The 24,931-nt window shown below is 43.5% G+C and overlaps 1 protein-coding gene across 1 annotated transcript in view; it reads right to left on the bottom strand.

Moving 5' to 3' along the window:
* Positions 1-24,931, bottom strand: part of ITGA2 (integrin subunit alpha 2) — a 216,199-nt gene that overhangs the window by 71,853 nt on the left and 119,415 nt on the right. Inside the window, exons 4-7 of the mRNA XM_082258852.1 lie at positions 11,661-11,752; positions 6,003-6,117; positions 4,112-4,239; positions 2,448-2,596 (exon numbers count right to left, since the gene is read on the bottom strand). Coding sequence (XP_082114978.1) covers positions 2,448-2,596; positions 4,112-4,239; positions 6,003-6,117; positions 11,661-11,752 — 484 coding nt within the window. The remainder of the gene's footprint in view (positions 1-2,447; positions 2,597-4,111; positions 4,240-6,002; positions 6,118-11,660; positions 11,753-24,931) is intronic.

The following is a 24,931-nucleotide window of genomic DNA, read 5'->3' as shown; positions in this document are numbered from 1 at the left end:
CCTGAAGAAGCAGGTTATACTGCGAAACATGCAGAAGACAATCCTGTTTCCCTGTACTGTGACTACGTTATGTCTACTTATATGATGACTGTATACAGACAAACTTAGTTGTAGGGAAACATTTTCCAGATTCTGAGGGGTCATATTATAGATTTTTTAACCTTTAATGTATGTTTTTCTAATGAGGTTTGTAATAAAATGAGATTTTAATTTGTAAAAATTGTGTCACTGTTCATGGGGTTACAAGGAAAATCCATTTTTGTTTTTCTCTTTTCCAGTGGTTTAGCAATTAGTTTGTTTTACCTTCTTTTTACCCTAGATTCATTATAAAGTTTCACCTGTCAACCTCCCACTCCAACGCATTTTACGTTAGAAAGGGCTTAATCTTGGAGACCACTAAGTTAAAGTGGTTGAAAAGGCTGAAGATTTTTTACCTTCATGCATTCTATTCATGAAGGTAAAAAACTTCTGTGTTCTGCTCCCCCCCACAGCCCCCCCAATACTCACCTGAGCCCCCTCTCGATCCAGTGATGTGCACGAGAACCACGGCTGTCTTAGGACATCCTCTCCTCACTGGTTGAGACAGCAGTGGAAGCCACTGTCAAGCACAGCCAGTGAGCCAATGAGGAGAGAGTGGGGGCAGGACTGAGCCATGGTTTTATGTATATTATGGATGCATAGAGCATGGCACGGGAGCGAGCACGCACTAGTGCCCCCATAGCAAGTGGCTTGCTGTTGGGGGAACTGGTCATGGGGGAGGAACTAGGAGCGCTGGTGGGGGGGCCCAAGAAGAAATGTAAATTGTGACATTGCCTTTTGAACATTTTTTAGGGATTCCTAACCATAACATAAATATATATATATATTAGACTATATATTCTTGCATAACAATACCATCCTATCAATGCTATCTTTATCATACTGGGAAAATGTGAAATAGACATACAAATAGATGTATACACAGGAACTGAGCAATTACTGCCCCTCTTAATGGACAATCCATGAGTTATAACTTTACCGGAGAACTTTGATGTACTGTAGAATGTTAATGAGAGACAAACAGGAACATACCACTATAAAATGCAAGAAATCTTTACAAGCATGTATTTCAGGTCAAATGTTAACAAACTTCTACAATATTAAGTTACACAATGTAATAAAACCTAAACACCCACACACACACACGGGAGGGTTTACAGAAATTTTTTTAAAGAGAAATGTAGCTTTTAATGAAAAAAAAATGCTGTCCTACCTGCTTTAGTTCAGAAAATAATATTAATACCTTTTTCCTATAGACTGCAGAAATCAATCAAATTCAGATATTGAACGGAGAGCTAATGGGAAGTATTGCAGAGAGGGCGACCAATACAGCACACACATATACATAGTATTTTTAACCGTAGCATTTTTAGCCTAACTCTACTTTTATATATCCTTAACTCTACTTTTATATATCATTTTTACTCCTTGATCCCCTCTAAGACATCATATACACGAGGAATGAATGGCACCATAATACTGTATACAGCAATGGGTTTAACGTGTTGCTGTTTGTTGCGATAATGTGTCAAAATGTGCATTTCCCCACATTGGAATTCAACTGATTGTGTAAATAAGCCCCAAATGTTTTACAAATCAACAAATGTATGCTGCAGGTTCGTTAAAAATGCAGGTTTTAACAAATCTGCACCATAGTTCACATCTGTGCATTGCGGACCACTGTCTACGTTTGTTAGGGCGGCATTTAAAAAAATTAAAGGTACTGCACTTAGTTCTGTGCAGTTGTGTTTTTTTTTTTTTTTAGAAAATAGGAAAGATAGCAGATAGCCAAACCAAGTAGTAATTTAACAAATTTCAAAGAGACAATACACTTTATTGAGATAAAAAAAAAATTATTTGGTTTTAACAGGGAATTCAAGCATTTGTTCAGTTACAAAAAGTTTTTTTAAGCTTTTTTTGTGTATTTTACTTCCAAGCAGTGTTGGCCCTTGCCTGCGTTCCCCCCTACTGGCCTAAAGAACACCTCCCTCCTTTTTTATAGAATGGGGGTGGTGATCTGTAGTCCAGAGTAGAGAACAGGGCAGGGCTGACAACAGTGCTTGGGCTTTCAGTGCAGAAGAAGCAGCTTTTCACCTTAATAGAGGAATTTAGAAGCACGCTGAATTTTTGGCCAGATAAATAGATGCTTTTCTGCATTTGCAGCATTTTTAAAATGACAAAACAAATATGCATTTATTGTAGAGATATAATGAATATTTTTTTTTATTTATTTTGCTCAGTTATATATTTTAAAGCAACGAAAATAAGAACCAGGGGGCACATCACTGCAAAAAAACGATTACATATGATTTATTATTGAATATAAATACAATCAGTCATCTTTATCAACTACAGAAATGAGTACAGGTCATAGATGGTAAGGCCAAGTCAATACACAGTTGCCCTACCTGGTGAAGTCAATTGCTTTGAAGGTGTTTGTTTGGTCTCCTCCCATTTGAGTGGTTGCAGATATAGCTTTCATCATGTCTTCTTTATTATTGTACCGATTCATTCTAAACATCACACTGGGTGAATTTCCATACTGTATCAGGCTCACCTGCAAACATCAGGAGTTTATTCGATATATATATATATATATATATATATATATATATATATATATATATATATATATATATATATATTTATTAATGAAATGTAATTTAAAAAATATTCCTTATAAAAAAAACAAGCCTTGGCATTATCATTTTGTAAAATAACAATGTTTATTATGATGTGGTGGGATGTTAAAGTAGAAATCCAGTATACATATACAGTATACATATACATACATACATATATATATATATATATATATATATATATATATATACATATATATATATATATATATATATACATATATATATATATATATATATATATATATATATATATATATATATATATACCGTATATATATATATATATATATATATATATATATATATATATATACTCTATATATATGCGTGTATGTATATATATATATATATATATATAATTTGTACACAGTCAGTGAGCCAGTGAGGAGAGAGCGGGGCTCAAGAGCCAGCAAACACCAGTGCCCTCATAGCATGTGACTTGGAAATGGGGCCACTGGTCAAAGGGGAGGAGCCAGGAGCGCCAGCGGGATACCTGAGAAGAAAAGGACCGGGGCTGCGCTATGCAAAACCGTTACATGCAGGTAAGTATAACATGTTTGTTATTAAAAAAAATAAATACATACCAAACCTTTAGAATAAACCTTAAAGTCTGGCAACAAGGTTTTTTGGTGAGCAAGTAAGCTATGACAGGAGCCTGGATATATCTCTCATTATAGGTTTTTATTAATGGGTACAGAAAAAGGATTTGCCCTGGTGCACGAGGCTCTGGCGTTTAGCTGCATGTGAATGGGACACGAGCATTGTCCAGCCCCACTGCCAGCAGCCTCTCAAACTCTATGATAGGCTGACAGCTACTATGCCTGGATGGGGCTGGATGGTGCACCTAGTGGTATGATTGTTTAAGGCAATGTGTACCCAGGGGGGAATGTCCAGAAAAAAAGTAGTTTGCGTTGTGGGCATTTATCCCTGGATGCATACTTCTCTAAATGTTCATATGACTAGGTGTACCATCCAGCCCCATCCAGCCATACTACAGCTTCTATGAATGGAACGCCATCTATGAATGGAGGACAGGTGGACGATGGCATGGTCCATTCCCTTCATTCATACATACATCCTGCTTCATTCATAGGAACTGAAGTACCGACTTCTATAAATGGAGAAGCTGGACGGAAAGGGTGGATATAGTCAGGCACTCTTGAGTGTCTGTCACAGCTTCCTTAGTTCTATTAATACCTGCCGCACTGGAGGATTATGGCAGTGTGGACATTGGAGGAGGCAGATTTCTGGTAAACTAGGACACAGCAGCACAAGGGACACATCAAACTGAAGGTAGGTAATATCCCTTGTGCCAATTTTTTAATTATTTTCTTTGTTTTAAATAGCCATGTTTATTCATTTTTGCCTCATGATACATGTGCAGATCATAGATGCCACACAGAAAAATTCAGATATGCAAAAAATACCTGAGTCTTTGTAGGTCCAACGTCTAACCCCTCCACAAATTTCTCCAAAAAGTTCCGAACTGCTGACCAAGGATAAATACTGTTTGAACCGTCACATACAATAGCGATATCAATTACTGCAGAGCAGGCTGGAAAACAAAGAAGACTCATAGAGATAAATGGACATTAACAACAAAACAAAGATAAAGCAATTATTTAAACAGTTTTAGCAGAGCCTAGGGCCTAGTTAATATTGAGAGGACTGAGCTACAACCTTCATGTCATGGAGTAAACTAGGAGATGCAATTAGCCAAAGCAGTGCACCTGTCTGTCAGGGCAGATGGGCAGCACAGTGGCTAAGTGGTTAGCACTTCTGTCTAGCAGCACTAGGGTTGCCGATTGGAATCCCAACCATGGCACCACCTGCACTAAGTTTGCATGTTCTCCCTGTGCCTGCATGGGTTTCCTTTGGGTACTCCAGTGTCCTCCCACACTTTAAAGACATGCTGGTAGGTTAATTGGCTCCTGTTTAAATTGGCTCTATTATCTGTTAATGAGTTAGGGAATTGTAAGCTACTTGAGGGCAGGGACTGATGTGAATGTACAATATATATGTAAAGCGCTATGTAAATTGATGGTGTTATATAAATACCTAAAATATATTTTTTCCCCCACAAGCCAATCACTTAGGGATCTGCTCAGTGGTGTGAGCTGGAGGAAGGTGATGAATCTTTAGAGCAACTTTCCAGAGTGTGCTTTGCTCTTGTGGAGATATGTTTGGAACGTTCCTAGATGCTCCAGTCTATGTTTATTGATGTTAGTCTATGTTGAGTCTATGGACTTGTTCAGCTTAAGCTGTGCTGCACATGGAATACTGAAGAGACCTCCTGTGACAGAATTAAACTACCAGTGGCTGAACACATAGAGTAACTGGAACTAAATTGTTCATAATGAGGAAGCACACTCTAGATCAGGTATGTCCAAAGTCCAGCCCGCGTGCCAATTGCGGCCCCCAGGCCGCTTTAATACGGCCCCACAGGTAATTTGGAAAAGTCTATTGTTGTGGCCCCTGTGAATCCCAGAGCGCTGCTCGGGACCACTGGGATCTCTGGATCTTTCAACGCCCATGTTAATTGTGAATACACTAATGTTAACACCCACTGCCAGTCCCCACCAGCTTTATATTCCTTGCTCAATATGGCCTCAGACTTAGCCTGATAAGGGAGCACTAAAAAACACAAATTTGGCTCTAGTATGACAGGACCAACGCCCTGTCCATGATAACTGGCATAACACCCGTTTAGATTTGTCATCCATGTGACGAAATGGAAAAGTATGCCATTTGCAATAAACGTTGCATAAAATAGTTATTTGTATTTCATTTTAATGGTCCAAAGAATGTCAGGCAAAATGGTCGGCCCTCACGCAAGTTAATTTAATCAAATTTGGCCCTCTTTGAAAAAAGTTTGGACACCCCTGCTCTAGATCATTTTTTGCTGATCTATAGATTTGGAGTGTCTAATGGTGCTCATCCACACTATGTACGTATGGGACCTGCAAGCAAGAAGTTGATACATCTGGGAAAGCCTCAGAGGCTGCTGTACAGAGAGGTTACTGTTATGTTTTTGGGTGTCCTATTCCTTATGTACTATCCCTTGTGTGTGTTCAGCTACAAAAACATAAACCCTTACTAAGATGAGGCGCCCATCTGTCTTCCTCCATTGCAAGCCAACAATCCAGCCCTGAGAATGCAATGTCCCTGGGAGCTTTATTTAATAATGGAACTGGTGTATTTGGCGTTTATCCCTACTAGGCCATTTAGAACTCATCTCACATGGCCCTGGGGGGTCGTAGTATTTCACTTAGACTTGTTTCCTTCAAAAATATTGCTGATTGGTAATGTTATACTTACTTTGAAGAGCAGGAGAAAAGCTTCTGAGCACTTGGAATGTTGGGCTAATATCAGAACACATCCCTGTTGCATAAAAATTGTTTCCACATTGCTGGGCCCATAATGGTCCACATGTCTGAAAATAAATAGAACATTTACAGTACAGTAATCATACATGAGATCAATAAAGTCTCTCACCTTCACACATGGAAAAGCTGATATATACACTCTCATATGAAAAATGGGCAGTCATCAGTATTTGATAGACAAAAACCTTCATCACATTGTTTTCATTCAAAATAGCATGTGTGAAATTATGTTAAATCTGTTAATTAAAGAAAAGTATGGTCAAAGCTTTTTTGGCCATACTTCTCTTGTGGGTCACAGGAAATAACTTATTTGTGCTCTGCTGTGACCCAGAATCAGCTGACAGCTTTAGACATCACAGAGTGGCTCCAAACTCTGGAAGGACCCAACCATATTGTCGGGATCCACTCAGATAGCTGATCTGCAGCTGGCTCAGCTTTTCAGAGCACCCCTGAGAGCCTGAGTTAGCCACTCCTGCCTACGTCCCCAGTCTCCTGACAGTCACCGCTCTCCGATATGAGCTGACTAAGAACTTTCAAACTTACCGCCAGTGGGGGACAGCTGCAGCATCACACCAATGTTACAGCAAGAAAGTGAGTATGGGTGTTTGTTTGTTTGTTTTTAACTACCCTAAAGGTCTCCTTCAGGCGCCATGCACACTAGAGTTTTTTTTAAGCTCCTAGAAGCTAAATAGTATTATCCTATGTGTCCATGCACACTACTTTAGGCTAATAGCATTTTTGAGCTTCGGCATCTAGGTGCAGAAAAAAAATTGTTTTTGTAGAGTTTTTTAAAGCGTTTTTCCAGAAGAAAATGCTAAAAAAAATGCTAATGCTCCTAAAGGCTTCTAAAATGCTACTTTAAGCAAACACAAAAATGCTATTATCAGCATTCTTTATCTAGCATTTTATTTCTAGTGTTTAATGAGCTTATTAAAAATGCTTGTGTGCATGGAGTCTTAACCAGTAAGTAGATTTTCATGTACAAGAACACATGCATGGGCAAAAAGCTTTCACTTCCCGTCTGTGCTCTCATTAGGGAGATTCAGGCCCCGTTCACATAGGGGCGATCCGACTTCTGGTGGCGACCTCCGAGGTCGCGGTGCGAGCAGCGCGCCGCGACCTCGGAGCAGCCGCCACGGACTTCATAACATTGAAGTCTATGGCGGTCGCCTCCTGGTCGCCCCAAAGAAGCTCCGGACCCTTTTTCTAAGTCGGAGCGACTTGTGTCGCTCCTATTAGAACGGGTCCGCAGCTTCCCTATGGAAGGCGACCTGTGGCGACCTGTGAGGCGACCAGGTCGCCTCACAGGTTGCCTCTATGTGAACGGGGGCTTACACTCCCTTATTTGTCCTGTTTACTGTTATCACCGAGTGAAATTTAAACAAAATCCCAAATTGTTTGTGTTCACCAGAACAAGAATAAAGGGAAAATCTTTGAATAAGGACACTGGTTTTGGTGACAACCGGGGATTGTGTAAGAGTACAAGAGCCCAATCGTGCACTGGTATTCTCTGTTGAAGATATGAGTAACATGTATGTTGGAGGTAGAGAGTTTCTGTGTACTGATTTTTTCAAAAGGGAATGCCCAATATAATTTTCATATTTATTTGGTCTCATTTAGGTAGGATATTTGAGCAATGTTTTTATGTTGGTTTTCTAATATGCATTAATAATTTATTTGCACATCTTTCTCCAGCTTTTCTAGTTTCTTTCTCTTGATGTTCATGGTGGGGCTATTCATCGTAGTAGTCCCCAAATATGGTTTATACTTATTTTTCTACTGATGGTTACCGGGAGAAATTCCATATATATTCTCACTTACTTTAAATAAATGTTTATTTTTACAATATTTTTTTATATATTGTGTTGAGAATGTTTCTTTGTTAGTTTGAGTTGTTGAAGTCAGAGTTTTGTGGTGGAATTGTAATCTTTTAAGGAAGCAGCTTCTAGGAAGGGCCCTGACACTGGAAGCTTGAAAAATCTTCTAAAGAACAGTGACCCTGATAGATGGGATATTGACTTTACCAACAATGCTGATGATGGTGGCACCTTCGGAAACGATCATTAGGCCGTACCTAGAGGTAGCAGCCCAGACCCTTCAAAAGGGCCCATCGCCACCTTTCTATTCAGTTGGGCCAGACTCATCGGGAGGTAATTCCCTGAAGCTGCCCTCATCATCACCCACCCACAGACCCTCTATTGAGTAGGTCAGTCCAGCGCAGTCATCAACTTTCAAGTTTTACCAACAATGGGAAATCTTGATGCAATCTCACCCTATGCAATCTTAATAAGGCTGGCAGCTGGGACTTCTATCTTAATACAGTATTTGACAGCTAGAGGATCTTGCAGCATAATCACACTGGGTTCTAGGGTTTTATATACATACTACCTATAGGAACTATGGAATCTATCTACGTACTGACACAAGACCTGAATAGTCTGTCAATCTGACACTTGGATATTTCTGGAGTCTAGAACTGGAAGCCAGGAATTTTGCTGCATGCCAACTTAAAGAGAGCTTTTTATCATGATAGTAGAAGCTTGGAGGTTTTTCTACATGCTGCCGGTTGGGATACAGATAGAAGAAGGAGCAGACAAGAATTTAAAAATCTTTTGCGTGAACAATCTTTTATATATAACATCAATAAACAGTAGACTGCTTATCTACTAGAAATTTGTTCACAGATCATCCACATAAAGGTGCTAGATACCATTTCAAAGATGGCTCCAGGTACAATAAATGTAAATCTGTATTACAAACAATCATTTTAGGGCCCAATTAAATCTATACATGTGCGTAGAGAGTTTTTTTTTTTTTTTTTTTTACTGTTAGGCAGGTGTGTTCCCATGAGTCAATGTACAAACCAAAATCCAAAAAAGTTGGGACACTGTACAAATTGTGAGTAAAAAAGGAATGGACTAATTTACAAATCTCAAACTTATATTTTATTCACAATATAATATAGATAACATATCAAATGTTGAAAGTGAGACATTTTGAAATGTCATGCCAAATATTGGCTCATTTTGGATTTCATGAGAGCTACACATTCCAAAAAAGTTGGGACAGGTAGCAATAAGAGGCAGGAAAAGTTAAATGTACATATAAGAAACAGCTGGAGGACCAATTTGCAACTTATTAGGTCAATTGGCAACATGATTGGGTATAAAAAGAGCCTCTCAGAGTGGCAGTGTCCCTCAGAAGTCAAGATGGGCAGAGGGTCACCAATTCCCCCAATGCTGCGGCGAAAAATAGTGGAGCAATATCAGAAAGGAGTTTCTCAGAGAAAAATTGCAAAGAGTTTGAAGTTATCATCATCTACAGTGCATAATATCATCCAAAGATTCAGAGAATCTGGAACAATCTCTGTGCATAAGGGTCAAGGCCGAAAAACCATATTTGATGCCCCTGATCTTCGGGCCCTTAGACGGCACTGCATCACATACAGGAATGCTACTGTAATGGAAATCACAACATGGGCTTAGGAATACTTGCAGAAAACATTGTTGGTGAACACAATCCACCGTGCCATTCGCCGTTGCCAGCTAAAACTCTATAGGCCAAAAAAGAAGCCATATCTAAACATGATCCAAAAGCGCAGGTGTTTTCTCTGGGCCAAGGCTCATTTAAAATGGACTGTGGCAAAGTGGAAAACTGTTCTGTGGTCAGACTAATCAAAATTTGAAGTTCTTTTTGGAAAACTGGGACGCCATGTCATCCGGACTAAAGAGGACAAGGATAACCCAAGTTGTTCTCAGCGCTCAGTTCAAAAGCCTGCATCTCTGATGGTATGGGGTTGCATGAGTGCATGTGGCATGGGCAGCTTACACATCTGGAAAGGCACCATCAATGCTGAAAGGTATATCCAAGTTCTAGAACAACATATGCTCCCATCCAGGCGTCGTCTCTTTCTGGGAAGACCTTGCATTTTCCAACATGACAATGCCAGACCACATACTGCATCAATTACAACATCATGGCTGCGTAGAGGAAGAATCCGGGTACTGAAATGGCCAGCCTGCAGTCCAGATCTTTCACCCATAGAAAAATTTGGCGCATCATAAAGAGAAAGATGCAACAAAGAAGACCTAACACAGTTGAGCAAATAAAAACCTGTATTAGACAAGAATGGGACAACATTCCTATTCCTAAACTTGGGCAACTTGTCTCCTCAGTCCCCAGACGTTTGCAGACTGTTATAAAATGAAGAGGGGATGCCACACAGTGGTAAACATGGCCTTGTCCCAACTTTTTTGAGATGTGTTGATGCCATAAAATTTAAAATCTATTTATTTTTCCCTTAAAATGATACATTGTCTCAGTTTAAACATTTGATATTGATTTTGATCTATGTTGTTGTATTCTGAATAAAATATTGAAATTTGAAACTTCCACATCATTGCATTCTGTTTTTATTCACAATTTGTACAGTGTCCCAACTTTTTTGGAATCGGGTTTGTATATGGTATTGACATAAGTATTAATGCACGTTTTCAAAGTGTTTTTGAATTTACAATTTGGAGTGTATAGGGTTAACAGCCATTGATCAAGGCTTAATAATAAATGTTGTCAATGCATCAAAATGCATGTTATATACTGTACATCTGATGTGCTGCCATTGACTTATATGGGCCTCGCAACATAATAAAACGCAGAAAAAACAAACATATAGGGGTTGATTTACTAAAGCTGGAGAGAACAAATGATGCAGCTGTGCATGGTAGCCAATCAGCTTCTAACTTTGACAAAACAATATGGAAGCTGATCGGTTTCTAGGCCTAGCTGCGCCAGATTTTGCACTCTCCTGTTTTAATAAATCAATCCCATTGTATTTATCAAAGCATACTGCACTGAGGTGCTGAGATGGTCACAGACACAGTTTTCTATGGGGAAAAACACAACAATCCAGCCATCTTAAAAAGTAAATAGTACATCTGAAAAGATACAAAAGTTCAAGTTTTATAGGGAGTGTGTCTACAAATAATGCTTTTTTACGAGCAGTCATCCTTAGATTCTTCCTTTTTACTTAGGATTACTTGTTTTTTTTTTTTAGAGCACTGTTTTATGTCTATACGTAGCCATGGACCTGGAAGATTTTGCTGCATTCTAGCAATTTTACTGCTGATGGGTCATTTACCATATCTGCTGGACTTAGAAAGGGCACCTTGATGGCATTCTACTATAACAGCAGCACTCTAGAATACTGGCCATAGAAGTTCATCTACCGTTACAAATTATGTGTTAGGTTAGGAAATAGCTGCTTCATAAAATATATTGGTGCTTGGAAATAGAACGCCAGCAGCCCTGGCAAGAATTGGGCTAAACATACTTTTGGTCACACAGAAGTGCATTGTTCTTGCAGTGTTTGTGAAGTTGTGACTTGTAATAGCGATTTAGAAAAAAAAAAAATACATTTCTTTTTTTTCTAATTTTTTTCTTTTTTCAAAAATACATTTTTATATTTATATATATATATATATATATATATATATATATATTAAAAACCAGCAAAAAAAAAGAAATGCGCTGACTAAAACAGTGGTGGGTGGAAACAAATACAATGGTGCAAACAAACTTTTCCTGAACTTACTAAAAATCCACCGGTATTTTCATTTCTTATTAGTGTTAGCCCAAGGTTCATTTGTTCCTTCACTTCTGTTACATTTGGGATAATAGTTGCACCTAAAGAAAAAATAAAAATACATTAGGGTCATTCCACCCAAAATTGTAGTTCAGTTGTACATGGAATCTGGTAGTCCAAGTCATATGCCAGCTTCCTATACCTCTTGGGATGGTCAGTGTTAAAGCGGTGTTCCAGCCTCCAGCCTCACCCTCCAAGAATTAAAAGTCAGCAGCTACACATACTGTACACATACTGTAGCTGCTGACTTTTAATATTAGGACACTTACCTGTCCTGGAGTCCAGCGATGTCGGCACTGCAGCCGATGTTTCCATCGGCTGTTGGGTGCTGCCACCGCCATTGCCGGTAAGGGAACCCAGCAGTGAAGCCTTGCTGCTTCACGGGCAGGTCCCTACTGTGAAGTGCGCTGCGCATTCGGATTGGCTTGGCGGCGGGGGGAAGGAAGAGGGGGCCAAACTTCCGAGAGATGGCGCCGTCTCCCGGAAGTGGGGAAGTGGTGAAGGGGAAGGTACCCATTCCCCCCTCCCCCCTGAAAGGTGCCAAATGTAAGACTTAAAATGTAAGATTTACCCCCTTCCTGACCAGGCCATTTTTTGCGATACAGTGTTGTGTTACTTTAACTGACAATTGCAAGGTCATGCAACACGGTACCTAAATAAAATGTTTTTTCCACAAATAGAGCTTTCTTTTGGTGGTATTTCATCACCTCTGGGTTTTTATTTGTTTGCGCTATAAACAAAGAACAATCATCAATTTTGGAAAAAACAATGTTTTTTTTACTTTCTGCTCTAAAACACATCCAACAAAAAAAAATGTCTTCATCAATTTAAGCCAATATGTATTCTGCTACATATTTTTGGTAAAAAAAAATATCTAATAAGCGTATATTGATTGGTTTGCGCAAATGTTATAGCGTCTACAAACTATGGCATATTTTTTTAAATTTTATTTTTTTACCAGTAATGGTGGCGCTCAGTGACTTATAGTGGGACTGCAATATTGACAAATTGGACATCTAATTGACACTTTTATGGGGACCAGGGACATTTATTACAGTGATCAGTGCTGAAAATATGCACTGTCACTGTACTGACACTGGCTGGGAAGGAGTTAACATCAGGGGCAATCAAAAGGTTAAATGTGTGCCTAGCTTATGTTTTAGTGTAGTGGGAATGTGCTCTTACTAGTGGAAGGCATAGATTGGTGTTTCTGCTTTACACAAACACAGGATCTATGTCTTCTATACTGACATAACCAAACCAAACGATCAGTGGGTGGCGGCGGACATCAGGTCCATGGAACCTACTGATCAGCTCCCGCTGTGTAAAATCACAGCCCGAGTGAGCTGCCGGTGACGTCCACTCGCACCTGATACCCGGAAGTGCAGTAAATCTACTATGGGATGGTCAGGAAGTGGTAAAGTCCTTTTTTAATTTTGGGTAGAGTGAGTGAGGAAGGATTGGAAGTGTTGGGTTGTTAATGGTATCTGGGGCCAATGTCATCATGTACAATGTAGGAACATTTTAGGTTTTTAAAATGTCTACACACATTTTAAACTGAAGGGGTTGTTTTACAAGGTGAGGGTTAACTTTACATAGACTTTAAGCAAGCATCATAGCCTTGCTAAAATGTGGTATTTATTAAATAAATAGTATACATAACTTTTGCACACTATAGGAGAACCTAAGTCTCACTAAGCAAGTACTTACAAATGGTTCCCACCACCAAACCTAAATAAATTGCATAAAATAAAAAAAAACCCTCAATAAATATGCAAACAAGTGCTGTGCTCCATCCTTAACATAACCACAATAACATGTAATGTATGTATCAGCTAATCTCCTTTTACATAAAAAACAATATCAATTTAATAATGAATATACAAATTTGTGTGCATATGCTTTTTTATGCACATGAATTTGCATATTCTTTATTAAGTTGATATTGCAATTTTTTCCATAAGGAGATTCATTGATACAATATATTACATGTTAGGTCAGGTAGGTGCTGCACTTGTTTTGGATAGATATTTATTAGGTGACTAGAGTTCAGCTTTAATTATGGCAGTACAACCTTCCTGTGGTTTAGTTCTTGCATGAGATGTGCAGTGAAAAAGCTTACAGTAGCAAAATATCACAGAAAATCACATTCCTATTTTAGATGTACCTCCGTATAACCAATGCTGAATTGGACTTTGGAGCAAAGAATTCATAGCAAACCACTTTTGTTACTAAATTTACCCTATGTACCCTGGAGCCTGGGTGCAGAAAAACAGCAGCAATAAAAACAAGGCAGGCATTCTAACCCTTTCCAAGTTTTAAAAATGTAGACTTCAAGTTTCTGGAGACCTCTTTAATTCTGCAACACATTTTTTTTCCAAACTAACTATACTCAGTGTTTAAGATTTGCCATCCATTTTATTAAAGTGGAACTAAGGGCTTGTTTAAAATAGCAGTTGCCCGCTGAAGATCAATCCACAGTGGCATTTGAAAAGTGGTGAAGGAGGCATTATGTCACTTTCTAAAAATGTTGTAGAGCTTTTTGGTAAAAGAGATATAACATGTCTCTTCTGCCCAAATAAACTTTTTGTTTTGTGTGTTTATGATGCTAACAATGGAGCCGGATGGTGGGAGGATGTCTCTTCAGCATTCATGTACTAATAAGATATGTTGGGTTTATGGGCTTGAGGTCACACTTGTGATCACAGCATCTGGGAGAGGAAGACCTCCATTACCGTTATTTTGAAGCTCTGAGATGTCATGTGAACGAATAGTGTGTGCCCTAATGGAAGCTGATGTTGAAAGATGTGAAAAGCTGTGTCACAATAGGACATGTCCTCTACTATGCCCACCGATCAGTGGCATGGCACAGCTTACATAGTACACTTTCTTTGGCCCACAGAAATTTCGTTTTGCACTTCTGTGACCCATTTTCAGCAGACAGCGGACTAAAGTTTGCTGTCTGTTGATGTCACATTGTCAGTCCAGGCTCAGGCAAGATCGCGAGAACGAAGTCGGGATCTACTCACATGCCTGAACAGGCACCCGGCTCAGCCTCTCAGCAAGCTGCTGGGAGCCTGAGCCGGAAGCTGCTGCCCCCTCCACAGCCCAGCGCTCTAGTGAGTTGGGACAGAGCAGAGAACCGCTGACTGACAGTCAGCGGTTCTCTGCTCAAGGAGCTGTGAGAACCGAGCGGGACCGCTGCTGCATCTGACTAGGTAAGTATGATTGGGGGAAAAAAAGCCCATACTTCTCTTTTAAACTAAGGATTCCCATTTATATCCTGTGACATGTGTAATAGTTACATCATCATTGACTGCCCAATAGACAAAGAGAGAATGGGCCAAGCTGGACAAAGCGGCAGAGAAGATGACAGGAATAGTGAACAAAAGGGAGACTTGGGGTGAAAGTATACTATGCATTATGGCAGGAGCTGGCAATGCTCAGTCACTCTATTATTCCTTTAACCTGTTCTTATAAACTGTGATGCCTAGAAATATACTCCATATTCTAGATGTGGTTAAGTCACACAGGCGCATAACTATATTAGCAACACTAGTTTCAATCTCCCTTTTTATAAATCACAAGATTTGTTTTTACTTTTGTAGCCACTGTTGCTGTTGAGAAAGCCCAAGACCACATAATATTCTACAGCACAATAATTAAAGTGGAAGATAAGTCAGAACCTAACTAAGCTTAAATATATTCCCACCCCCACCCTAAGCCTATTCTATCCACCCTGTAAAAGGAAAGATGCCTGTTCTTTTCTATTCTGAAGTTGCTCCAGTCACATGATCAGCTCCCAGTGCCAGTTTAAGTGTAGAGGAGTGGCAGGTGACAACAGATGCTCCATAGAAGGATGAGTGACATCATCACCCAGGCTCTGCAGCCATTGTTGGCAATCTCTCCTCTACACTGAAGCTGGTGCAGAAAAGATCATGTGACCATACCAGAGTGACTTCAGGATCGATAAGTATAGGCATCTTTTCTTTTACAGGGGAGTGTGGCGGGGGGAGGCTCTGTCACTCAAAGAACATAGGAAAATGTGACACAGGATTTGCATTAAGGATAAATGCCAGGTTCTGGACAATTTTTTCTCCAGATTCTGTGGTTCTGGTTTGGAACTTTCAATCCTGTGTCTTGAGTTTACAAGTTGCTAGGGATGGGCCGAACAACCTCCTGTTCGGTTCGCACCAGAACTTCCGAGCATTGGGAAAGTTCGGAACCGAATAACAAACCCCATTGAAATCTATATGACCCAAACTGGAAAAGCCAAAAGTGCCCATTTTGAAGGCCTAAAGGCTCTTTTTATTTGTTTATTTTGAAGGCTTATATGCAAGTTTTTGGGCATACAATGGTTATGGGGGTCTATGTATAGAGATGTATAGAACTGTTCGCCGGCGAACAGTTCCCGGCGAACTTAGCATGTTCGCGTTCGCCGCTGCCGGCGAACATATGCGATGTTCGGTCCGCCCCCCATAAGACATCATTGAGGCAAACTTTGACCCTGAACTTTACAGTCAGCAGACACATTTCCAGCCAATCAGCATACCTCCCTCCCACACCCTCCCACCTCCTATAAATAAGCAAGGGCAGCATCCATCTTAGATCATTCTGAAGCAGTGTGTGTAGTGAGAGTAGGGAGAGAGCTGCTGCTGCTGCTGCTGCTGTTAAGCTAGGGACAGTTAGTCAGTGTTCCTGGTCTTGCAGTGTTCTTGGTCCACTACTGCTGTAATATCAGCACCCCAAAAAGCCCTTCTAAGGGCTGGTATTTGTGTTTTTTTTTTTTTTTTATATATATATATATATATATACCTAGCGTCCCCAAAAGCCCTTTTAAGGGCTGGTAATTGAGTTGTTTCTTCTTATATATATATATCTATATCTATCTAGTGTCCCCAAAAGCCCTTTTAAGGGCTGGTAATTGAGGATTTTTTTTATTTATATATATACATATATATATATATATATAGTGTCCCCAAAAGCCCTTTTAAGGGCTGGTAAGGTAATAGAGTTTTTTCTTTATATATATATCTATATATATCTATTGTACACTGCAGTTGCCTGCCCGCTGTGTGTGAGAGGCCACAGACCTACCACAGACTGTACTGTGTGCACACCACACTCATTTCGGGTGGCACAGGCACAGTACCTTGCATTTTAAAAAATATTTTTTTTTTCCTCTGTCATAATTGCAGTGAGTGCTGTGTCAGGTCCACAGAGTGTACTGTACCCACTGCAGTGCACTGCCCACCACTGATATATATACGGTGGCACAGCATCTTGTTGCAATAAATTGAAAAAAAAAAAATATTTTTTATTATTGCAGTTGCCTAGGCTGCTAGTTACTGTCAGGTCCACAGAGTGTACTGTGCCCACTGCAGTGCCACTGTGTGCCCACCCACCACTGATATATAAGGTGGCACAGCAGCTTGCAAAGTAAAAAAAAATATATATATTTTTTAATTGCAGTTGCCTGGGTGCCAGTGACTGCTGTCAGGTCCACAGAGAGTGTACTGTGCCACTGCCCACCCACCACTGATATATAAGGTGGCACAGCAGCTTGCAAAGTAAAATAAAATATATATTTTTTAAAATTGCAGTTGCCTGGGTGCCAGTGACTGCTGTCAGGTCCACAGAGAGTGTACTGTGCCACTGCCCACCCACCACTGATATATATGCCTGCAAGAGAAAAAGCCAGCCGCAGAGAAGCTGTATTCCTGAAAATATAAGAAAAATGCTGTTTTTTAGGGGTTCTGGACATGCTACAGAGCTGAAACTTGACAGGTACACTTTTTAGACCCCTCAGACACTGAATACAAAAAATGACATGCCTGCCTAAAAAAATGCCCGCTAAATGCCTGCAAGAAAAAAAGCCAGCCGCAGAGAAGCCGTATTCCTGAAAATATAAGAAAAATGCTGTTTTTTAGGGGTTCTGGACATGCTACAGAGCTGAAACTTGACAGGTACACTTTTTAGACCCCCCAGACACTGAATACAAAAAATGACATGCCTGCCTAAAAAAATGCCCGCTAAATGCCTGCAAGAAAAAAAGCCAGCCGCAGAGAAGCCATATTCCTGAAAATATAAGAAAAATGCTGTTTTTTAGGGGTACTGGACATGCTACAGAGCTGAAACTTGACAGGTACACTTTTTAGACCCCCCCAGACACTAAATACAAAAAATGACATGCCTGCCTAAAAAAATGCCCGATAAATGCCTGCAAGAGAAAAAGCCAGCCGCAGAGAAGCCGTATTCCTGAAAATATAAGAAAAATGCTGTTTTTTAGGGGTTCTGGACATGCTACAGAGCTGAAACTTGACAGGTACACTTTTTAGACCCCCCAGACACTAAATACAAAAAATGACATGCCTGCCTAAAAAAATGCCCGATAAATGCCTGCAAGAGAAAAAGCCAGCCGCAGAGAAGCCGTATTACTGAAAATATAATAAAAATGCTGTTTTTTAGGGGTTCTGGACATGCTACAGAGCTGAAACTTGACAGGTACACTTTTTAGACCCCCCAGACACTAAATACAAAAAATGACATGCCTGCCTAAAAAAATGCCCGCTAAATGCCTGCAAGAGAAAAAGCCAGCCGCAGAGAAGCCGTATTCCTGAAAATATAAGAAAAATGCTGTTTTTTAGGGGTTCTGGACATGCTACAGAGCTGAAACTTGACAGGTACACTTTTTAGACCCCCCAGACACTAAATACAAAAAATGACATGCCTGCCTAAAAAAATGCCCGATAAATGCCTGCAAGAGAAAAAGCCAGCCGCAGAGAAGCCGTATTCCTGAAAATATAAGAAAAATGCTGTTTTTTAGGGGTTCTGGACATGCTACAGAGCTGAAACTTGACAGGTACACTTTTTAGACCCCCCAGACACTAAATACAAAAAATGACATGCCTGCCTAAAAAAATGCCCGCTAAATGCCTGCAAGAAAAAAAGCCAGCCGCAGAGAAGCCATATTCCTGAAAATATAAGAAAAATGCTGTTTTTTAGGGGTTCTGGACATGCTACAGAGCTGAAACTTGACAGGTACACTTTTTAGACCCCCCAGACACTAAATACAAAAAATTACATGCCTGCCTAAAAAAATGCCAGCTAAATGCCTGCAAGAGAAAAAGCCAGCCGCAGAGAAGCCATATTCCTGAAAATATAAGAAAAATGCTGTTTTTTAGGGGTTCTGGACATGCTACAAAGCTGAAACTTGACAGGTACACTTTTTAGACCCCCCAGACACTAAATACAAAAAAATGACATGCCTGCCTAAAAAAATGCCCGATAAATGCCTGCAAGAGAAAAAGCCAGCCGCAGAGAAGCCATATTCCTGAAAATATAAGACAAATGCTGTTTTTTAGGGGTTCTGGACATGCTACAGAGCTAAAACTTCACATGTTCACTTTTTAGACCCCCCAGATGCTAAATCCAAAGAAATTTTTTATTTTTATTTTTTTTTAATTTTTCCAATAATTGGCTCTCTATCAAAAAATTATAATTTTTAAGAACTTTTTTTTGCGTGATCCCTCTCCGGCATGCCATAGTCCAGGTGTTAGTCCCCTTGAAACAACTTTTCCATCACTATTGTGGCCAGAAAGAGTCCCTGTGTGTTTTAAAATTCGCCTGCCTATTGAAGTCTATGGCGGTTCGCCCGGTTCGCCGGTTCGCGAACATTTGCCGATGTTCGCGTTCGCCGTTCGCGAACGGCGAATTTTAGGTTTGCGACATCACTATCTATGTACTGCCCTGGGGGACATGTATCAATTAAATTTTTTTTTTAAAAAAATGTCATTTTTAAATGAGCAGTGATGTATTGATGCTAATAATGAATGGATGAAAATGAGAAATAACAATAAAAATGAAAAATTCCTTTCAATATAGTGCCTGGAGGGTCCCCTTAGTCTACCTGTAAAGTGGCACATCTGTACTGTGTATAGTAGCTGCTGCAGAAATAATTGCATTTATAAAGCAAAAAAAAAATGACATTTTCCCTGCAAGCTTTCTTTATTTTGTAAACAACGGCTTGAGGAGCCAGTCTGTATGATGAGGTCACAATGTAGTGCACTGGGACTTAGACTAGAGATTTTTTTGGATAAATTCTGGTGTCTCTTCCGCAGACAGGAAAGAAGTAACAGATGTAAAATTGTTTACTGAAGACAACTTGGCAATAAACTGGGGCTGGGGGAACATGACTGCCAATTTGTGTACCAGTGTTCTACCCTCTCTGTGGGCTCATGTTCCTACCTTCCTGAACCTCAGAACCAGGCCCGGATTGGCCAATCGGGAGAACCGGGAGAATTCCCGGTGGGCTGGTCGGGTTGAGGGCCGGTGACACCGGTGTTCTAAAATTTAGAACACAGCTGGCAGAGGAGGCAGGACTGGTTGCTTAGCAGAGAGGAGGCGGCACGGATAGAATACATCCTCGGGTCTGAGAGGAGGCGGGGCTGAGGCGGGACAAACTGCTTAGCTGGGAGGAGACGGGACGGAGGTAGAGAAAAAATGTAATCAGCAAGCTCTGCATTATTACAATTATGCTCGACCTCCGTCCCGCCTCCTCCTAGCTAAGCAGTTCGTCCCGCCTCCGCCCCGCCTCCTTTCAGACCCGAGGATGTCTTCTCTCCCTCCCACCTCCTCCCAGCTAAGCACTTCGTCCCGCCTCCGCCCCGCCTCCTGTCTCAGCTAAGTAATCTGTCCCGCCTCCTCTGCCAGCAGTGACCTAATGACGCTGGGGGGGGCGCCATTTTTAAATCGAAAGAAAAAAACTGCAGTGGCCCAGCAGTGGCGCTCGCCTCTCATCACGGCCAGGTAAGACCCCTCCACAACCTCTAACCATCTCTCCCTGTACCATGCCCACAGCCTCTGACCATCTCTCCCTGTACCATGCCCACAGCCTCTGACCATCTCTCCCTGTACCATGCCCACAGCCTCATACCATCTCTCCCTGTACCATGCCCACAGCCTCTGACCATCTCTCCCTGTACCATGCCCACAGCCTCTGACCATCTCTCCCTGTACCATGCCCACAGCCTCTGACCATCTCTCCCTGTACCATGCCCACAGCCTCTGACCATCTCTCCCTGTAACATGCCCACAGCCTCTGACCATCTCTCCCTGTACCATGCCCACAGCCTCTGACCATCTCTCCCTGTACCGTGCCCACAGCCTCTGACCATCTCTCCCTGTACCATGCCCACAGCCTCTGACCATCTCCCCTTGTACCATGCCCACAGCCTCTAACCATCTCTCCCTGTACCATGCCCACAGCCTCTGACCATCTCCCCTTGTACCATGCCCACAGCCTCTAACCATCTCTCCCTGTACCATGCCCACAGCCTCTGACCATCTCTCCTTGTACCGTGCCCACAGCCTCTAACCATCTCCCCTTGTACCGTGCCCACAGCCTCTAACCATCTCCCCTTGTACCGTGCCCACAGCCTCTGACCATCTCTCCCTGTACCGTGCCCACAGCCTCTAACCATCTCCCCTTGTACCATGTCCACAGCCTCTAACCATCTCTCCCTGTACCATGTCCACAGCCTCTGACCATCTCCCCTTGTACCATGCCCACAGCCTCTAACCATCTCTCCCTGTACCATGCCCACAGCCTCTGACCATCTCTCCCTGTACCATGCCCACAGCCTCTAACCATCTCCCCTTGTACCGTGCCCACAGCCTCTGACCATCTCTCCCTGTACCGTGCCCACAGCCTCTAACCATCTCCCCTTGTACCATGCCCACAGCCTCTAACCATCTCTCCCTGTACCATGTCCACAGCCTCTGACCATCTCCCCTTGTACCATGCCCACAGCCTCTAACCATCTCTCCCTGTACCATGCCCACAGCCTCTGACCATCTCTCCCTGTACCATGCCCACAGCCTCTGACCATCTCTCCCTGTACCGTGCCCACAGCCTCTGACCATCTCCCCTTGTACCGTGCCCACAGCCTCTGACCATCTCTCCCTGTACCGTGCCCACAGCCTCTGACCATCTCCCCTTGTACCATGCCCACACCCTCTAACCATCTCCCCTTGTACCGTGCCCACAGCCTCTGACCATCTCCCCTTGTACCATGCCCACAGCCTCTAACCATCTCCCCTTGTACCATGCCCACAGCCTCTAACCATCTCCCCTTGTACCGTGCCCACAGCCTCTGACCATCTCTCCCTGTACCGTGCCCACAGCCTCTAACCATCTCCCCTTGTACCGTGCCCACAGCCTCTAACCATCTCTCCCTGTACCATGCCCACAGCCTCTGACCATCTCCCCTTGTACCGTGCCCACAGCCTCTGACCATCTCTCCCTGTACCGTGCCCACAGCCTCTAACCATCTCCCCTTGTACCATGCCCACAGCCTCTAACCATCTCTCCCTGTACCATGCCCACAGCCTCTGACCATCTCCCCTTGTACCATGCCCACAGCCTCTAACATCTCCCCTTGTACCATGCCCACAGCCTCTAACCATCTCTCCCTGTACCATGCCCACAGCCTCTGACCATCTCTCCCTGTACCATGCCCACAGCCTCTAACCATCTCCCCCTGTACCATGCCCACAGCCTCTAACCATCTCTCCCTGTACCATGCCCACAGCCTCTGACCATCTCCCCTTGTACCATGCCCACAGTCTCTAACCATCTCTCCCTGTACCATGCCCACAGCCTCTGACCATCTCTCCCTGTACCATGCCCACACCCTCTAACCATCTCTCCCCTTGTACCATGCCCACAGACTCTAACCATCTCTCCCTGTACCATGCCCACAGCCTCTGACCATCTCCCCTTGTACCATGCCCACAGCCTCTAACCATCTCCCCTTGTACCATGCCCACAGCCTCTAACCATCTCCCCCCTGTACCATGCCCACAGCCTCTAACCATCTCCCCTTGTACCATGCCCACAGCCTCTAACCATCTCCCCTTGTACCGTGCCCACAGCCTCTGACCATCTCTCCCTGTACCGTGCCCACAGCCTCTGACCATCTCCCCTTGTACCATGCCCACACCCTCTAACCATCTCCCCTTGTACCGTGCCCACAGCCTCTAACCATCTCCCCTTGTACCGTGCCCACAGCCTCTGACCATCTCTCCCTGTACCGTGCCCACAGCCTCTGACCATCTCCCCTTGTACCGTGCCCACAGCCTCTGACCATCTCTCCCTGTACCGTGCTCACAGCCTCTGACCATCTCCCCTTGTACCATGCCCACACCCTCTAACCATCTCCCTTTGTACCGTGCCCACAGCCTCTGACCATCTCCCCTTGTACCATGCCCACAGCCTCTAACCATCTCCCCTTGTACCATGCCCACAGCCTCTAACCATCTCCCCTTGTACCGTGCCCACAGCCTCTGACCATCTCTCCCTGTACCATGTCCACAGCCTCTGACCATCTCCCCTTGTACCATGCCCACAGCCTCTAACCATCTCTCCCTGTACCATGCCCACAGCCTCTGACCATCTCTCCCTGTACCATGCCCACAGCCTCTGACCATCTCTCCCTGTACCGTGCCCACAGCCTCTGACCATCTCCCCTTGTACCGTGCCCACAGCCTCTGACCATCTCTCCCTGTACCGTGCCCACAGCCTCTGACCATCTCCCCTTGTACCATGCCCACACCCTCTAACCATCTCCCCTTGTACCGTGCCCACAGCCTCTGACCATCTCCCCTTGTACCATGCCCACAGCCTCTAACCATCTCCCCTTGTACCATGCCCACAGCCTCTAACCATCTCCCCTTGTACCGTGCCCACAGCCTCTGACCATCTCTCCCTGTACCGTGCCCACAGCCTCTAACCATCTCCCCTTGTACCGTGCCCACAGCCTCTAACCATCTCTCCCTGTACCATGCCCACAGCCTCTGACCATCTCCCCTTGTACCGTGCCCACAGCCTCTGACCATCTCTCCCTGTACCGTGCCCACAGCCTCTAACCATCTCCCCTTGTACCATGCCCACAGCCTCTAACCATCTCTCCCTGTACCATGCCCACAGCCTCTGACCATCTCCCCTTGTACCATGCCCACAGCCTCTAACATCTCCCCTTGTACCATGCCCACAGCCTCTAACCATCTCTCCCTGTACCATGCCCACAGCCTCTGACCATCTCTCCCTGTACCATGCCCACAGCCTCTAACCATCTCCCCCTGTACCATGCCCACAGCCTCTAACCATCTCTCCCTGTACCATGCCCACAGCCTCTGACCATCTCCCCTTGTACCATGCCCACAGTCTCTAACCATCTCTCCCTGTACCATGCCCACAGCCTCTGACCATCTCTCCCTGTACCATGCCCACACCCTCTAACCATCTCTCCCCTTGTACCATGCCCACAGACTCTAACCATCTCTCCCTGTACCATGCCCACAGCCTCTGACCATCTCCCCTTGTACCATGCCCACAGCCTCTAACCATCTCCCCTTGTACCATGCCCACAGCCTCTAACCATCTCCCCCCTGTACCATGCCCACAGCCTCTAACCATCTCCCCTTGTACCATGCCCACAGCCTCTAACCATCTCCCCTTGTACCGTGCCCACAGCCTCTGACCATCTCTCCCTGTACCGTGCCCACAGCCTCTGACCATCTCCCCTTGTACCATGCCCACACCCTCTAACCATCTCCCCTTGTACCGTGCCCACAGCCTCTAACCATCTCCCCTTGTACCGTGCCCACAGCCTCTGACCATCTCTCCCTGTACCGTGCCCACAGCCTCTGACCATCTCCCCTTGTACCGTGCCCACAGCCTCTGACCATCTCTCCCTGTACCGTGCTCACAGCCTCTGACCATCTCCCCTTGTACCATGCCCACACCCTCTAACCATCTCCCTTTGTACCGTGCCCACAGCCTCTGACCATCTCCCCTTGTACCATGCCCACAGCCTCTAACCATCTCCCCTTGTACCATGCCCACAGCCTCTAACCATCTCCCCTTGTACCGTGCCCACAGCCTCTGACCATCTCTCCCTGTACCATGTCCACAGCCTCTGACCATCTCCCCTTGTACCATGCCCACAGCCTCTAACCATCTCTCCCTGTACCATGCCCACAGCCTCTGACCATCTCTCCCTGTACCATGCCCACAGCCTCTGACCATCTCTCCCTGTACCGTGCCCACAGCCTCTGACCATCTCCCCTTGTACCGTGCCCACAGCCTCTGACCATCTCTCCCTGTACCGTGCCCACAGCCTCTGACCATCTCCCCCTTTACCATGCCCACACCCTCT

This window comes from Pelophylax lessonae (genome assembly GCF_965119305.1).
Source record: "Pelophylax lessonae genome assembly, chromosome: 1".
Taxonomy (NCBI): domain Eukaryota; kingdom Metazoa; phylum Chordata; class Amphibia; order Anura; family Ranidae; genus Pelophylax; species Pelophylax lessonae.
This window is presented reverse-complemented; position numbering and strand designations above follow the sequence as displayed.